At 53.1% G+C, this 18,498-nt stretch overlaps 1 protein-coding gene across 1 annotated transcript; it reads right to left on the bottom strand.

The window, feature by feature from the left end:
• Positions 1 to 4,785: 4,785 nt before the first annotated feature.
• On the bottom strand, positions 4,786 to 17,887 carry CDK5RAP3 (CDK5 regulatory subunit associated protein 3). Its single transcript, XM_019548363.1, has 14 exons — positions 17,809 to 17,887; positions 15,428 to 15,473; positions 14,569 to 14,700; positions 13,717 to 13,817; positions 13,186 to 13,234; positions 12,392 to 12,570; positions 11,509 to 11,645; positions 10,288 to 10,432; positions 9,374 to 9,502; positions 8,850 to 8,931; positions 8,133 to 8,221; positions 6,348 to 6,553; positions 5,688 to 5,859; positions 4,786 to 5,102 (listed from the first exon to the last, which is right to left on the bottom strand). The coding sequence occupies exons 1-14, from the start codon at positions 17,812 to 17,814 to the stop codon at positions 5,037 to 5,039; spliced, it is 1,539 nt and encodes a 512-aa protein (XP_019403908.1). The 5' UTR covers positions 17,815 to 17,887; the 3' UTR covers positions 4,786 to 5,036.
• Positions 17,888 to 18,498: the final 611 nt, after the last annotated feature.

The raw sequence follows: 18,498 nt of genomic DNA, 5'->3' as shown, positions 1-18,498 counted from the left end.
GATGGGGAGGGGAGGAGGGATTGGTGCATGTCATCCTCTGGCCAGGAAAGAGTTAAGGGCGCCGCTTAATTCATCCGTTAATCACAGTTAAGAGGAGTAATGAGAGTCTCCCCAAAGCCTGGGTGTTTCTCTGCAGATTAAGCAGCAATTTGCATAGCCCCTTTATTCATGTTCACCTTCTCCTGCAGTGGTGCCTCGTCCTTTCACACACAGCCAAGCGCAGCCTGCGGGCACATTTGACAAATGGCTGTGCCACGCGTGGGGTTCTTGGGGGGGGCCGGGGGGGGTGGAGGCAGCGTGCTGGGGGGGATAGGGCAGTTGGGCGACATTAATGGATCGCCAAGGTGGGAAATAGCCCAGAACTTTTTATTAGACACGGTGGTGAAGTTTAAATACGCCAACAATATTTATTTCCATGGGGAATGGAAAGAGACAGGGCTGGAGGGGGCAGACAGGCTGGGCTGGGCACAGGGACCCTGGCTGGGAGTGAAGGAACAGCAGCCAAAAGATGTCTGCCATGCTGAGCTGGAACACTAGGATGTCTGGGCCATCCCTGCCATGTTGAGCTGGCACGTCTCTGCTGTGCTGAGCTGGGGGAGAGTGGATGGGATATCTCTGCTATGCTGGGGGAGGACACCAGGGAGGCAGGGGCACCTCATTCATGCTAAGCTGGGGGACAAGAGTTAGGGCAACTCTGCCATGGCATTTGGGCACACGGACATCCCTGCTGTGCTGAGCTAGGGAAGAGGGGATGGAATATCTCTGACAAGCTAATCAAGGATGTTGGGGAGAGAGTTTTACTCTTGTGCTGGGCTAGGGCACCTGGGCAGGGATGGAGAGTTATCTGCCACACTGAGCTAAGCAGGGTACTGGGGACTCTCTGGCATGCTGGGATAGGCACCTCTGTTGTGCTGAGGTAGGGCTTTGGGGAAGATGAGGATGCCTCTGCCTTGCTGGGCCAGGGCACTGGTGTTGGGGATACTTCCCTGCAGCTCCAGGAGATGGGCACATCTCTGCCATGCTGAACCAAGGAAGCAGCTGACAAGGGGGTTTCTGCCAAGCTAAGCTGGGGCACTAGGGTGCATAGGAGTTTCTCTGCCATGCAAGCCAAGGCACAAAGCACTTTTTAGTTGTTCTGCTAGGGGAAGAGCCCTCACCTGGGGAAGGGCCATGTGGGACCTCACCAGTCAGCCCTAGTTGAGACAGACAGGGACCCTGCGACCCCTCCCACCCTTCACTAGGGGACTGTCTGCCATACAAAGAGGATTTCTAGGGCTGCAGGGCATGGGGCCTCTTGGGAGACTGTTCAGCAGAGCATGCCTGCTGCATGGCAGCCCCAGCTGAGATGTATGTGAAGGCCAAAGCAGAAAGCAGGGGCTGGTACCCACAGGATCCCACCTGATTCAAAAAACAGACCCGAGATTAGCAGGAAAGGGGCTGGGCTTGTTCCACCCCAAGAAGCCTGCTTAACCCAGCTATACAAGGGGCCCAGGCCCTGCTGAGTCCATTTTGAGGTGAGGGAGGAAGGGGGCTGCAGACTCAGGAGGGCTTCGAGATTCACACAGGTGGACAAGTGGCATGTGAAGGAACCACTGTGGGCCCAGGCCAGCTCTAGCACTGGAAGGACTGGTGCAGTGACAGCAGCAGAGCAGAGACTGGTTTGATTCCAGGCCTGGGAACAAGGTGGAGAAAGGACCTGACTGGGGAAGGGAGAAAATTAGGATAAGGTGCATGTGTGGCAGAGTAACTGCCAGGGGTAGGCTGCAGGAAATAGGTTTGTAGAGTGGACCTGTTGCTATTTATACAAGTGTTCAGGGGAACAGACAGTCCTACCTGTGATGCAACTTCATCAACACCAGGCCACAAGGTCCAAATCCAGACCAAAGCAGTAGTACCCCACTCTTTGTTTCTAGAGTCCAGGTCCAATTAAGACAGTTGTCTTCATCACCACAACTGCTCGCCTCCTGGCAGAGGCCATGGAGCAGAAGGGCTACAGAGACTGACTTCACCTCAGAAGGGTTTCCTCCAGGGCAATGGCTCAGGCAGTCCGAAGAAGGCTGGCTCCTACTGTGAACACATGGATGTCTCCAGGGCATTCCAACCACCACTGCCCTTCCCCGCCCCTCCAGTTTTAGATTTATACTGCAATGTGAGCTCCAAAAATTAAGTCACTCTTCTCAGTGCCTGCAGGGCAGAAAGGACATGCACTGGCAGCTGGGGACATGTACATAGAACAGGCTAGTCTCAGAGCTGTGATGGTTCCCAGGAGCCAATGCTTGTACCAGGCCAAGAACAACAGGGCCCTGCAATGAACATACAGCACTACACAAAATAAATGTGTGTGAAGAACAGAGGAGTCTTCCTGGGGCCCTGAGGGGCTCACATCAGTCAGTGGGGTCAAGCCTCACTGGCATGAGCAGAGCATAGGTGCAGCAGCAGGCACATAAGCTCCTGAAGTCAGTGAGCTATACCCATGCCACTGGACCTCTTGGAGCTAGTAGAGGTCCCTCAGAACAAGGGCTGACAGAGGAAGGCCCCAGGGACAGTGCCTGTCCTCACATAAGAGCATTACAGGTCAACATGTGAAGTCGAGGCAGCTCAGTGCCTGGCCCCACCAGCCAGGTGACAACCTGCACACTGCCCAGCTGTAGAAAGGAGGCTGGCCATGGGACTGGGCCCAGGCAGAACCAAGGCTCTGCAATGGAAAACTGGAAGGCCTGGGTCACTGTGACTGTAGCATGACAGCTCACCAAGGGCCTCCTCCCCTGACTTCAGTGGGAAGCCTCCCTTTGGCTGCCACAGGCTTGGGAGCAGGCCCCTGGCATCACAGCATTAGCTAGGTGAAGTTCACAGGGATTTGAGGCCTCTGCACTGTGGGGAGAAGGGCAAAGATCCCTTTTCTGCTCAGGGCAGCCTATCTCCAACTGGAATCCCAGCACCAGGGGGAACAGCCCCTCACTGTTCTTCACAGGCCAGGATAAGACCCAAGGCTCAGGGATTTCTCAGCTGAGACTGCAGCAACAGGATTTATGCATTGCTCTGACCCTGGGGGAGTCCCAGGGCCATAGCTGACAGCTCCCTCAGTCTCCAGCTCCATAGCCTCAGATCCCTCCTGTTTCCAGCCACACCTCTCCCCCTGCCAGATGCACCTTGCCTCACCACTGGAATCTGAGCCTGGACACAAGCAAGCCAACATTTTCCTTCACTGCTCCCCCGACCCTCTTCTTTTTTCCCCACCCCTTGCCTGGCCTACCCTGGAATGCAATCACAGGAGGGACAGCCCTGTCCAGAACTCTCTGCTTGTCAGTTGTATCCCTTCTTGACCCCTTGGTTGTTCAGACCAGGAACGCTTAGGGACAGAGGTGGCTCTTCTTCTCAGCTTATACAGTGCCAAGCACATGGTGGGTCTTTCCCCAATCACCAGGAGGGCAGGGCAGGCCCTCCCCACCTCTGGGAGAACCCTGCATTAGCTGAAGGGGAGGTTGGGGCGGGAGGTGGTTCTTTTGAAACCTTGGGTAGCATCCACTGCCCAAGTGAGAGGTGGGATCAATGACGAGCTGGAACCAATGGGCTGAGAGATGACAGAAGGCGGGACAGCAGACAAGACAGGAACCAATGACTTATGGCAAAGGGTGCAGTGACATCATGGGGAAGAAAGCAGACTGGGGCTGGGAGAGCAGGTGCTGGCTAGATGTGGCCCCACGGGGATGCCCTCAGCCAGCTGAAGTGCAGCCAGTGGCTGCAGGGCAGGGCCTTCCCAGCTTAGTGCAGGGTAGAAATGGGAGAAGGATGAGACTGGGATTCCTCTCCTGAGAGCAATGCAATGAGTGCGGGAGGCACCAATGATCCTTTCCCTCTCCCCGTCCCCCCAAAGGGGGCGAGGCTGAGGGGCTGGAGGGGTGACGCCGCTTGACATTAATTGATCGGAGCGGTTCCCAGTGCCTTATCTCTCTCCCCCTTCTCTTGTGGATAGCGTGTGTCCGCGGGGTCGGTGATTAATAGGGCCCATCACTCACTGTCCAGGACGGCTGAAAGGCAGCAGGGAGGGGGCGGCCCTCCCCACAACTGAGATAACAAGCAGCAGGAATAATGAGCGGTGTCACTCCACTTTTCATTTTGATGGAAAGTCATTACGGGAGTCAACGCCAGCGACAAAGAGCCATGAATCAACTGCTCTGCTATGAAATTAAAATCGAATCACCTTCCCCCCTCACCCCCCACCCCAAAAGCCTCCCTCAGAGCATGGCGAGGGAGGGGGCACCGCAGGGCCCGCAGCCAGGCGCAGACATGGCTCTGTGTCGCTGGTGGGTGCTCTGCCAACAGGGACATGGCAGGTTGGTGATGGGGGGAGGAGAATTTAGGAGCACTGGCCAGGCTACAAAGAGTACCACTCTGTTGGCTGATTTCATCCCCACCCCAGGCTAAAGGCCAGGTGGGTGCAGGAGGTCAGTGCTGGAAGCTGACTTGGTCAGTGGCAGGCAGGTAAGGGGTTGGAGAAGAAGGGTGGAGAAGAGAGGGATCTGTTACACCACAGTGCCCTGGTGTCAGGCCTGTATCACCTTCTGACCCCTTCCTGAAGCCCTGTGTGCTGAGCCAATTGCTACTGTGCAGGATGTGTTCCTAAGTGTCAGGGGAGCAATGTGCAGGACTCAGACAAGGAGGTGGACCTCCTTGCTCAGGCAGGGGCAGGGGACAGAATCCAGTGATGCATATGGAGGGTAAGTCTATCCCAGCAGAGTGAGGGACCCCAAAGCCTGGTTAGACAAAGTGATGTGCACCTCAAAATCAGGAGCCAGGGCAGGGGCTGAAGCAGGCTCCCCTGCTTTATTGAAGCAACCCCTTCCCACCTGCATGGAGCCACAGGAAGGCCACAAGCTGTAAAGCCCAGTGCCTAGAAACACCTGCTCATTAAAACGTGAGCAACAAACTGGCAAGTCCCAAGTGACGGAGCACTGGGAAAGTCTTATCTGTTCCAACTCCATGGGGTGACCCCTGTCCCAGCCACAGCATAGTAGCACTGGGCAGCAGAGGGGGCATCACAGGGACATGCCCATCAGATTCACAGGTCGCCCACTGTACCGTTTGGAAATGTCTGCTTCGATCTGAAAGACAAGAGTTACAGGGTTAAAGCCTGAAGGAGTTACTAAGAGAGAAGCAACATCCAGGGCATAGTCACAGGGGGCATCAGGATCCCACACAGGGCACAGGTGTTTAGGGAGAATGGTGCTTAGGTTTCAGGGGCTTGACTTAAGCCCTGTGCTCTGTGAGACAGACAGAACAGGTCCCATGCATCTGAGAGCTGATGCTGAGGCTGCCTAATACTGGGACATTGCATCCCATGTGGGTGGGAGCTTATGCAGTACTTCTAAATTGCTACCTGCTGCCAAGAAATAAGCCCTACCCAGTGGCTCCCAATCTCCACACCCAAAAGAATTATATAGTGGGTGGTAACTGCCCAGGGATGCTCTCCAGAGCTCTGCTGTGGGACAGCTGTTGGGTGCAGCTAGACTCACTGTCAGCAACAAGTGCAACACACAGTGAGGTGCAGGGCTTGTGTCTCAGAACTGGTCTCAAGTCCTCCCCCAGGTCCTGTGAAGGGAGGCTGCTGGGTGGGTGAGAGCTGGCTCAGAGTCCCACACCACAGGAAGAGCACGTGTCCTGCAGAGAAGGCCCTTCCCACTTCTTACTAGTTTTTGCAGCTCCTTGGTTTTCTGTACAAGCAGGTCGAGCCTGGGCTCCAAGGCACCCTGCTCTGCCAGCGCCTCCTCCCTCTTCTGCACCATGAATTCCTTCTTCAGCACAAGCAAGTCTGCCTGCTTCAGCTTCTGCCGCAGGAGATCGCTCACACGGTCCACGTACCTGCCAGCCAGACCCACATGCCATGAACAGAGATCGGTCTCTCAATCCCACCCGAGAGCATCGGTCTTATTCCCACCCCCTATCATCTCAGTCCAGACACCCCAGCTCATACCAGTGTGCTGGCTCTGGTACGGCAGCCCAGCCTGAACAGTGGAGGAGGGGGTAGTGCAATTCACTACTCATTATGATGTTCACAGTTCAAGTCTGGGTGTCCCCTTCAGGGATAGCCAGGGAGACTCCATTATGGGAAGGTTTCAAGGGCAGGTTAGACAAATACTTGGCAGGGATAGTCCTGCCTTTGGCAGAGAGTAGGACTAGACCATCACCTGAGGGCCCTTCTAGCCCTGTTTGGTACACTTCAATACTTTCTATCACCCAGGGGCCAGTGTGCCCCCTGTTCCCCCCCCACCCTGTCTGAGCATGGGGATCTCTTCTCTATCCCAAAGGAATGCCCAGAGGTCTCCCAGCAGGGCCCCTGGCCCACAGACCTTGGGGAGGCGAGGATCATGAATAGGTGCTGCATCCGTAGGTTGGTCAGCCGCCCAATCAGGTCCTGGATGACTGACAGACTGTCTGCCACCTTCTCCCTAGTCTGGCCCTGCAGGATAGGTGGAGCCAACTGGAACTGACTCACAGATAGAACATCAGCCTCTTCACTCATCTCCACAATGCGCTGGGATAGAAAAGTCTCCAGCTGGGGAGGGAAGGAGAGACAGTGAGTGGGAAGCAAGCCTGGGTACCTAGCCATAACAAGGGAACTTTACATCCCCTTGAGGCCACCAAATTCTGCAGGCAAAGGAGAGATTTAAAGGGCCAAGAATGCTCCTTCCCTACCTTAAGTTTCTGCAGCCCTTGCTAGAAGGTTCTGTGTTTTCAGAACTAAAAAGTCAGTGGACACAGGCTCTGCAGCACCCCAGCACAAGCCTGTTCCCTACTCATGGGGTGCAGTCTAGGAACAGACTTTTATGTTATTGGGCTAGAAGCCTGGTAAAGGAAACCTCATGAACATCATGGACCTAGAGAGAAGACTGAGGCGGAGTTTGATAACAGTCTTCAAATACCTGAAGAGCAGTGGAGATGGAGATGGGTTTTTTCTGAGGCCAGAGGTGCTGTGGAACCCTGGGGTGCCTTGAGACCATTTCAAAAGGGCTGTGGAGTGCCACACAATGTTAGCACTTTTTGGTGTGCAAACATGATTTACATGGTAAACCCAGAGATTTCAAATAGGAATCCATAATGGCAAACACACTCTTCCCAGCTGTGAGCTTTCTGAATTATTTGCAATAAAAGAATTGTTCTATTATTTTTCTATAGTAAAAAAAAAAGTGAAAACAAAGAGCTGGCATTTTCCAAAGGCTGCTTTGAGTATATCCAAGAGTGCCTTGAGTCTAAAAGGTTTGAGAATCATTGCCATAGGGGACAATGCTAAGAGCAACGGCCTCAAGCTTTGGCAGAGGAACTTTAAGTTGGACTTCACGAGGAACTGTTTGACTACGAGCATGGTCAAACATTGAAACAGGCTACTGTTGGAGAAGCTGGATGGAGAAGTTGTGGAATCTCCATCCCTGGAAATTTTCAGAAGCAGGTTAGACAGATAGTTGTCTGGGATGGTTTAGTCAGGGATGATCAGGGCTGATCCCGCCTTGAGCAGGGGGCTGGACTAGATGACTGTGTGAAATTCCTTCCAGCCCTACTTTCCTATGATCCTATGGACTCCCAAAGCATTGGGAACTTTAGGCTCTTGGGATCTGACTGTGCTGGGCAGCTGCGGGGCAAGTCATCCCCACCTTGTGTTCAGGTGTAATGGGGAAGGGAAGCTGGATAAGGAATGGCCTGGGGCCCAAGCCCATCCCTGGGAGATGTGCAAACTGGCAGCCCACCTGCATCTGTAAGGGACCATTCAGCTGTACTGGTATGGAACAGCTGAGACTCCTGAAAAAGCATCACAGCCTACCTAGGTGTCAGCCCTGGGTGGGGGAGCATCTGGGACAATGGGTTTAGACTGGTAGGCAAATGATTTATATCCAGGTCTCTTATTAAAACTTTTCAGAGCTCCAGACACTCAACCAAATGCCCTTAGCAGTGCAGTCACCTCCTTTTATTCTTGAGCATTTTTGGAAAGAGTGGAAGAAAAGGTGGAAGAGATGGGGCTAATGGTCAGAACAGGGGGACAGGTCTGGAAGCCAGGACTCGTGAGTTCCCTCATAGGCATACTGATCTTTAGGGTCTTCTCAGGCGAGGACTAGGGGAAAAGATTGACCCAGGGCAGGTACCTCCATAAGCTCATCGATAACCTGGCTCCGGGTCTCAGGGTTCTCCAGGAGGGTCAGAGCATCAGGGCCTCGGGCAACTCCCTCTGACACTGAATGGGAAAAGCACATGGGGAAAGCAGGGGTGAGTGACAGAGCAATGGAGACTCTGCTGGACTGTATGAGGGCTGGCAGGGCACTCCATGGAACTGCATGCCCAGGATTTAGAGCTGCTTACCCAGAGCTTTGCAGTCAGTAAGCAAAGTGCCTGATAAGCCCAGTGTTAAGCCTATCTGCCCTGCAGGGAACCCCATGGGAAGTGCTCACCATGTGAGCACTCTCCCCCCATGCCAGGCTGGCACAAAGTCCCCCTAAGCATTCCAAGCTACAAAGTTACAGCCCAGGGCACCCTCTAGTGGTCACACTCGCTCCATTCCCTGCTGTTTGGATCCACTTGTTTCAGCCCAAATTCAGTCCAGGTGCCTAAGGGGCCATCTTTCCATCCCTGCTGGTATCCCTTACCTCCTGAATTTTGTACCAGCCAGAATCCTGATGGTCCAGTTTATTTGAGACCCTTGGTTCATATAGGCCAGCCCTTTTGGGAAAAACCCTCTTGCCAACTATGCTCCTCTGTCATTTCAGCTGCCAGGGGGAGTGTCCACAGGGCCATGAGCAGCTCAGATTAGTGCTTGGGAGGAAGAAAGTCAAGCCTGCCATATCCTGCTGCTGTAAGGACCTTACCCTGGGTCCCAGTCTCCAGCACTGTGATCTGCATCGTCTTGCTATCCCCACTGCCCCAGTCGATCCCATCGCCAACAGTTCCCTGCAACAAGATAAAACCAGTCTCCTGTGAGAATGGGTGTGGAGCCCTAGGAAGGGGAAGGCCTACCCCAAAGGATGCTGGGAAGTAGCACCCAATGCTGGCTTGGCCTTGACAGAGGAGTTGCCAAGATGCCAACCAGAACACCCACCTCCCACGGGGTGCGCTTCCCTCAGTGGATCCACTGGCCCATCCAACACAGGGCTACCTTTACCTTATAGAGGGGAAACTGAGGCCCAGAGCAGGTAGTGACCCAGAAAGGTAGTAGCAGAGCTTGGAACAAGACACAAGTCTACTCAGTCCCAATCCAGATCTCTAACCATGAGGTTTCCTGGCCTCCCCCAGGTGGCCCAGACATGATGAAGCAGGGCTACAGCCCATGCTGCTAGTTAATGGCCTGGCAGGGTGCCTCGGCAAGGGGAAGGCACATCAGGCCTCCACTCACCTGGGGGGCAGGCTCCAATGAGATGCCCCAGTCAATCTCCTCAACCTGCGCTCCATCTTCAATGGAGATGCCATAATCAGCTGCATCCAGAACTGGCACCGACTCCACTGCAAAGTCTCCCCAGTCAATCTGCAAGAAGACCAAGACACCCCTGAAGTCATGAGCTGTCCCTGATACCAGGTACCTGGACAGCACTGCCTCCACCTCCTTTGACCTATTGATAAGACAGCTCCAGAATAAGCTGCTCTCTGCCCCATGACTCTAGCATAGGGGCGATGTCCTCTATTTGTTCTAGGCTTCAACTACTTCCTGTCATCTCTGGAAGTGATTTGGGAATTCCAGAGAAGGATGTTCACTGGCATCTTGGGGAACACAGAAAGGAAGAGGAATTCACATGTACACATACCTGAAGGATCTCACAATGCTCATTCAAATAAAGGGATTCCTTCCTCCACCACAGACAGGCAGCCACCTTAGGTCACAGACAGCACTCTGTGGAGCATGGAGGAGACAGCACATCCTGGTCCAGGACTCAGGCCAAAGCCTCTCTGAGGCCCATACTGGGCAGAGAGGACTTACTATTCTCTGGTCTCTGATACACTCTCTACCCAGGCAAGAGCCAGGGATGAGTCAGCCTTGCTGAGAATTGAACTCAGAAGTCTCAGTGTTTCCAAGCTGATGGTCCTTGGACCATCCTTTCCAGTCAGTGGGAACAATTAGAGTTTGGAACCTCAGCTTTGAGTGGGTGGAGTTTGAGGGGGTTCACTATCTCTGCCTGTGGGTATGACATGCCCCCCTGCACTCTGACCCTCTAACTAAAGGGGCTCATGTGGCACTGAGGCATGGGAACCCTCTGCTTAGCTACCTCCCTTAGCCCTGAGTGAATGTTATTTGAGTCCACCCTGGGAACGTACCGCCTCCTCGTCCTGCTGCTCCAACACCTCCTCCACATGTGGGCGCTCCACAGTGGTGGGCTTGACTCCCTTCCTCCACTCATAGATGGTTGTGTCCCCATGCTCCTGCACGTGTCTCAACATGGGCACCACCTGCTCTGTGGAGCTGGAATGCACAGGACAGCATCACCACCAGGGTACAGGGGTTCGCACAAACCTGCATCCCAATCTGTACGCAAGCGTGCACACACACACACACAGATTTTGTTCTGGCTTATGCATCAGTGGCAACACAGGTGACACATAAGCGCTACCAGGGGGGGGGGGGGGGGCACAACTCCACACTGCCACCATAGTGGGGGAACACAACTCTGTGTTGCTACTGCCACCCCCACTACTGCTGGGCTGCAGCACTTCACCCTGTCATTGGTGCAGAAATTGTATCACCACCCCAACTCCCACCACTGTTGTGCCCTGGTTCCAGCCCTGGTACCCCATGCCCTGCTATCAGCATAGAAATTCGGAGGGGGAGAGGGGGCATGTGCCCCTCTATGCCCCACCAATGAATGGCAAGTTCTTCAACTCTGTCCTTACTGGGGAACTCCCTTGACACCACAAAGACCCCACATGGACCTGCGGATGCAGGCAGCACTAACGAAACAGCCTTGCTCCAATCAGTGGTAAGTGGAGGTGGCTGCCACAGAGCAAGGAAACACAGGTTCCTGGGATAGACTTTGAAGTGACCTTTGTTGCTGCAACTTTACTTGAATTTAGACCAGCCAACTGCTCTCTCTCCCCTACTGGGGAAAACTCAGAGACTGTCTCTTAGGCTGAGGGTTTAGCAAACCAAGAAGCTTGTCCCTGCTGCGAAGGAGATGGTCCCAGCCTAGACTGGGGATACTTAAAGATGCTCCCAAGCAGTGAGGAAACCTGCAAGGCTGCCAGAACAAAGCACTCCAGGGGCATGTTCCCAGGTAACCAAGCAACTAATGAAGGGTGAAACTAGAGCTTGAGGGCAGCAGGGACTAAAGTTTCAGAATTTATTGGCAGGGCTAGGGCACACAGCAAGGGGTGCTGACCACCGTAGCTTACTGCCACTTCAAGTGCCTTGTCATAGGACTTCCTGTCACAAGGCTCCAGGGGACTTGGCTCCTTTAATGCCCCTCCTGCCTCAGATGGAAGCACAGGAAGAAGAAAAAAAGGATCAGTCTTCAGTTTCCCTCCACACACATGGCTGGTTACCTCTCGCACACAAACTGCACACAGGCCTGGTACAGCTCGATGGCTTCTGAGAGCACCTTGGCCCCAGCCCCAATTTCTGCCAGCTGTGATGGCAGGTCCTTCACCAAGGCCAGAAGCTCCCGGTGCACATTATTCCCCTGCAGAGCAAGAATGAGTATTAGAACAGATACTAGGTGACCCACAGCAGCGTCTCACTAGCTAAGCACAGCCCTCAATGGAAAGCAGCCAACACAGCCAGGTGGATGGGACAGACTCTTGTTCCCCGAGATCAGTGTCACAGCAGAGATCATGGGCTAAGAGAAGGGCTCCTGTGAAAACACAGCGTGGTATAAGGGCAGAAGACTGCTGGACACAGAGGGAAAGCTGAAGTGGGACAGCCAGGGACAACCCCAGGTATATTAGAACTCGCAGGATCATGCAAGGACCACCACCTCAAAGCATCACACAATGGCACTGAGGCTGATGAAATGGATCCAATAGATCTGGAGGGATTCATCAGTGGAAACCTGTGCTGACCCACAGGCACAAATATGGCACCAGCTGCGGGCAACCAGTCAATCCAGGGCTGGGAGACCTAGGACTGTATATGCAATGCTGGGTGGTGTTCAGTGTCAGGGGGTGTTGCTTTCCAGGGAGGGCCTGGGGGAAGGGTCTCAAGAGAAGAGCAGTGCTCTCAGGAGAAGTGGAGGAGACTGGAGCTCTTTGGGAAAGGAGAGACCCAATGGAGTGCTCAGCCCCTGAGGCTGTTATGACTCCTGTCCAGGAGGATGCTAGGAGACACATGAGAGGGATGGACAGCTTGCTCAGCTCTCAGAAGGGTGTGGGGCAGGTCTACCCACAGCCTGGCCATGTTCCAGGAACAGGAGGGTGGCGAGGGACTCACAGTAATGCCGTACTGTTTGCAGGAGGTGTAGAAGCGTTCCCTCATCTCAGCAGCCCCCAGCTGGCACTCTTCCTCCTTGCGGCTATACTCCTGTTGCAGCTGCTGGCACTTGCTGATCTGCTTCTTCAGGGATGGGATCTCGTAGCTGACGTTGCGCACAAGGAGGCTAGCGAGCTCTGCTGCACAGGGGCAGAAGTCACAAGAGGAGAAATCTGAGGTACTGACCAGGCCCATCCTCAAGGTCACATTGATCAACAAGCCCACGATCAAAGAGGCCGACCTGCAGCCCTGCGAGCCAATCCCAGGTCTACTCACTATGATCTCTGTGTTGTCTCTACTGGGTCTGACCCCATTCCCCCATGTCTGTTAAGTCAGATTTATGCCAGTGCTGGATCGCTGAACAGGGAGCCTGAAGCTTCTATACCAGTAGAGGCAGAGTACTTACATCATTGTTGTCAGGCTCTTCCTCATGCTGCCTTGCCCACACCCCTTAGCTCCATACACAATAATAGTGAAGATAGCTGTTGTGTTTACCCCTGGCAGCACTGGATGAAGGGTATTGTCTACATACAGGACACTAAGGGAGCTGAACAGGAGACATAGGCTCTGCTAATAATCTGGGAACAGGCACATACCATGTAAGGTGCTACCAGCTGGGAACCCAGCCAGCCTAATACCAGCAAATGCAGCTTGACCCAAGAGCTCTCTAGTCCAACAACAGGGAGGCCCTTGGGGAAGACAAGTTCCTGCACATTTCCAAGATGCCCGAGTGTCCCCATGCTACAGGGCCTTACCTAGGTAGGCGTTTTCCTTCTCATACAGAGACACGACCTCCTGCCAGTCCTGGAAAGGAGAACAAGGGGTTGAGAGCATACAAGATGCAGCCAGAAGAGCAAGAAACCTTATGCCGTGCAGTTTGAGAACCAAGGAATGAGCATAGGCTTATCACACTGGTGCACCTGGGGACTGGGAGTTCAGGGATGCAGAAAGGTGCCCAGAGCTACAAGGTTAAGAGCAGTGCCAGCTCTCTGCCATGCCCACATCTCTGCAGTGCGGCTCACAGTCACTCTGACGAAGCAGTGGTCTGTGTAACATGGACCCCGGGAGTGGAGAATAGCTCATTTGCACAGGTGCTGCTGGAAAGCAACAGCTTCTATTCACTCTTGGTTCAAGCTACATTTGAACCAGCAGCCTAGAGGTGAAAGGCTTCCTGCCCCCACCCCCATCTGCTTTGAAAGGGAAACATGGTATTAAATTCCAGGATCAGTCTGAGCATTCAGGGCTCTCTGGTCTCTGCCTCTGGTGTTGCCTTTGTTCTCTCTCACCTTCATGCGCTGGGAAGAGTAGCGGCCAAAGATATTTTTAGTGGAGGCTTCTGTCCCTTTAAGAATGTCCACAATCCTCAGGCAGTGGAAGTAGTGAATATCTGCAATTGGAGAGAGCACCAATGTTACTACCAGGGCTGTGGGTGGTGCATTATCAGCTGTTCAGGGCCAAGGCAGGGGCCACCCTGGGCCTCTTGTGCCACTGGACATGAGTTGGTGGGTTTCTCTGACCCCTTTAATAAAGGAGACTTTTAATAACTAATGCTCTTGGGGGTTAGACAACTCTAGTGCAAGGGTGTCAAACTCAACTGAACCCCTGCCCAGCCATATCTGGATTGCATGGAGCCTTGTGGGCCATATTTAGACCTGACCACAGCAAACGGATAAATAGTGGCAGTGTGTTGGAATGGAGGTTAATACAGTGATTGTTCACCCACCAGATGCTGACACAGGTTCCCAGTGGGGCTCTGTACCTGATAATTTAGTGGTAGGTCCACCCCAGCTTGACCCCATCCCTCCAGGACCCACATAGGGCAAGTGAAATGGCCTTGCAGGCAATATTTTTGATAGACCTGCTCTAGTGATTTAAATCTACTGCAAAAGCTTATTGGATGGAAAATGTTGCTAGGTCTGGCAGGGAACACACAAGCCCCCTGCTTTTTGGATGGCAGACTCACCAGCAATGCTCATGCTACAGCAATCATGGTAGCCAACTGCCTAGTGGAGCCATGACTAAGTGATGCCCAGAGGCTGAGTGAGCTCTAGGCACCTATTATAGGCAAAGAAGCCATATATTTATACAGTCAGGCACCCATGGCACTCTCCCCTTTTCCTTCCAAGAGTCCCACTCACAGGATCCCGAGAGAAGCTGCTTTATCTCCTCGCTCTCGGGCATGTCTTGGATGGCCGTGTTGATCTTCTCGCGGATGTGCAGCACGTGGGTCTGCCATTTTAGACTGCAGTGTCTCCTGTCTACCAGCCAGTCTGCAGCAGGAGGAAGTCAGAGGAAGGCCACCACTGAGACCTGAGGTGGGGCTAGATGTTTTTCCAGGCTTGAATTGGGAGACTGCCAGTGGGACAGGGAATCCCTCATCTAACCTCTCGCTAGACAGCTACATACCAGATGGGCAGCAAGCAGATGCTATTCCAACCAGCTAAGATCTGTCTGTTCTCACTGCAATTGAATGACTTTCAGATGGCTGATTCTGAGTGCCTCCCTTGTTGGCCATCTCAGAAGGAGGACTGGGAAGGCCAAGGAGCAGGAACTGCACCCCATCCCCCCCATAGCAAGGAGAAATCATGTTTGTGGAGGAGAGACTCCCTCTGCTGCTGCCCATACTGGGCCTTTCCTTGGACTGTCAAACTAGCACTACACACAAATCCCAACAACACTGATCTACACCAAGCCAGCACCACTGAGGGCAACTCAGCCCCATTTCTGTCTGGATTAACCATGACAGAGGAAATGAGGACACACTCCCAGTATGCAAAGAGCATTAGCTTCAAGGTGGAAGGACCCTCATGCATGTGTTAATGGCATGGGCTCTGGATCTGAGTGTAGAGAGAGATGGCTAGCCATGCTGATCTGAAGTCACGCAGAAGGCAGCTCATGGTAGCACCTCAGAGACTAGGAAACACTCACTCATAGTGCAAGTGAATGTGCCAGAATTCCTCCCTCCCACCCTCTCCAGTGTGAAAGAGAGATCAGTACCTAGGAGCTTGCTAGTCTGGATGTCAATTGGCAGATTCTGATAGTCCTGTGGAAGAGACATGCATCGTAAGAAACATGTTGAGTCTGTTGGAGGTATAAAACCCTGATAAATAAAACCAGAGTCAACCCATCACCCTCTCCAGCCTGCCCCACAGACATTCTACCAACCCCCAGCAGTTCCTGTTCCAAGCTCAAGTGTCTGATTTTGGCACTTTCCTTGCTACCCCTGCTCCTACTGAATGAGGCAGTCCCCACAAGGGGGTTTTAGTTCCTAATGGAGGGAAAAGGTCTACTCTATTGAGTGCTGATCTGATGACAAGGTTCTTATTTCCTGGACAAATTGAGGATGATTAGGGACAAAAAAGCACATTAGGAAACTGAAGCCCAAAACAGAAGATTGGCTTGCAAAGACAGCAAATAAGTGGCAACAGCTAGGAACAGAAACTCACTCTCTCGTCTCTAGACTTTAATGATTAGATCCAGCTTTTTCTATCCTGAATATGGGGTGGGGGCTGGTTGGCAGCAGAGGGAGCAACAGAGAATAGGAAAGTTGATACAGAATCAAATTAATTCCTGCATTTCCTTTTGTCAAATGCAGATTGATTTAAGCACTGTGTACCCAGTGGTCTGTAGGTTATCATGGAAAATGGTGAGCATAATCAGTCTATATTTTGACTACACTAATTAACCAAGTTTGAATTCATATTTGTCTGGATGTAAAAAGTCAGCAGCAGGAAAAGCAAAGAGATTTCCACCTGTCCTACAAGGATGGTGACCAAGAATGAGGTGCACAGGGAACTGACCTGAACAAGGAAACAAGGCACTGCTACAAAAGCTCAGAAAGTTCTAAACAAAATAAAGCTCTGGAGACTACAAGTGAAACCCACAGCCTAGGTTCAGCTGTCACAAATGCAGCACCAGCCTTAACCTACTGAGTAATAGAATTCAGCATTTAAGTTTCACTTCTTCAAAAGGGCAACACAGAAAGAGAATAGCAGTTATTATTTACTGCGTCTCATGCTACGAGAACTAAGGGTCATAAAATAAAACTAGTAGGTAAAGAGTTTAAAACTAACAAAAGAAAGTTATTTTTCATTCAGCATGTAATTCCAATGTGGAACTCATTGCCACCAGATGATATGGTGACTGATAATTTAGCCAGATTCAAAAAGGGATTGAACAAATTATTGGAGGAGAGGTGCATCAGTAGCTATTGAGCACAAGAGTTAGGGGAACAGCCTCTGAATCACAGCATCATAGACCCGAAATGCTGGAGACTGCAAGTGTGAGCACAACAGTAGGAAAAACCCTGGTCATACCCTACTTTATCTCCCTTGCAGCGGCCACTCTCTGCCACTGTACAAGGCAGGCAGGGGCGGATCCATTCGGGGGGGGGGGCACAGGTGCACTTGCACCTTCCTTTGAGTCTGGCAGCAGCCCCATTTCAAGTCCAGCAGTGCTGAAGGAGTCAACTGATGTCAAGGCTCATTCTAACTTACCGGATCCCTTCTGAACTCTTCATTCCAGATGTTTTAATAACTCGCTCTCTTTTTTAATGGTCTTGATGTTTCAGTAATCAAGCTAATTGTTTGTCTGCAATTCCTCTGTCTGTTAGCTGCTCCTGGTAACAAAGCTCCCATTTCACAGCCCCACAGACTGTTTTCAACTCATCCCAAATGAAGTTATTTTTATTTTTGCCTCAATCTTAAACTAAAGAATACATCCCAAGGCCCCGAGCACAGCAGTAAGACTTCAGGGCTTAGGTAGTGTGAGCGCTAAGGCACATGGCTGGCAGCGCAAAGGTTGCAAGTGTGAGGCCATGACAAAAGTGCTCAAGGCACAGCCCTGTCAGATTCCAATGAATTCTGCTAAATATCTAAACTGCCATGAGGACACAGGAAAGCTTCAAGTTTATTCTGAACCCATGAAAAATGTGTTCTATGACAGGGCCTCTGCACCCCACCTTTTCAAAGTCTCAGCTCTGCCCACGGACACAGGCCTATGTGATGCACCATGGGGAATGCAGGCCAATGTCCACCAAGGAATATTATAAGCCATCCTTAACGCAGGAGGCTAATGGCACAGCAACCGGGTACTGGGGACAGCTCAGAAAGAAAACACGGGCGAAAGCGAGGGTTGAAGGCGGATAACGAGCGCTCCCGGGGGCCCCTTGGGCGCTGGACACTGAGCGAGGCGGAGCAGGGCCTGACCCAGAGCGGCAGGGCTCCTGCGACAGGCTCGGGAGGCGCTTGGGAGACCAGAGCAGCTCCCTCCCGCTTGCCCCGCGACGGGAGGGGGACCAGGGAAGAAGGCGGCCTGAGCACGGCCCGGGAAGAGCGCCTCTCCCACCCCAGGCAGGCAGGGAAGGCGCCCGGGCCCACCTGCATAACCTCCGCCGAGCACCCACACTTCCACCTCCCACGCAGCGCTTCCGTTCTACCCCGGAAACATAACCTCAACTCGCCCCGCCCTTCCCCTGCCGCGCAGGGCCAATCGTCGCACAGCTCAGCGGAAGAGCGCCGCCAATCAGAACGCATTGACTGAGGAGGAGCGCGGGGGGGAGGAAATGGGACACTTCAGTCCCTCACCCAATCGCACGCACTAGAAGGGCAACGTGAGACGGCCCCGATTGGCTGGGCCGGAGGGAGGGCTCCGACCAAGGCGAATGCGGCTGGGAGGGGAGCGCGGTGCCAGCTTGTGGCAGACAGGTGGCGATAGAGAGCGTAGTGTCAGGCACCCAGTAGTTCTGTACGCATGCGCAGTTTGGCCCAGCAGCATGGTTGTCCTGGAATAGGGCCAGGAGGGCTCTGGGGTGGGACCTGCAATGATGCTGTGTTGCCTCTACCCTGCCTGCCAGGCACTGGCACTTCTTGCCTGGCACTGCTCGCTGGGTGGGGCCAGGGCACTGAAGCCAAGCACCAGCACTGTCACAGGGCACACTGAATGCCCCCACTGCCTGCTGTTCTGCTCCCCTCTTCCTCCACAGGACAAGGCACCAGCAGCATCCCCAGCCACCGCTGCTTCCCCATCACACTGCCGCACACCCTGCAGCTCCCTCTGCTGTGACCTGG

This window comes from Crocodylus porosus, unplaced genomic scaffold (genome assembly GCF_001723895.1).
Source record: "Crocodylus porosus isolate Cpor-Errol unplaced genomic scaffold, CroPor_comp1, whole genome shotgun sequence".
NCBI lineage: Eukaryota > Metazoa > Chordata > Crocodylia > Crocodylidae > Crocodylus > Crocodylus porosus.
The sequence above is the reverse complement of the archived record's forward strand: the minus strand, read 5'-3'. Positions and strand labels throughout refer to the sequence as shown.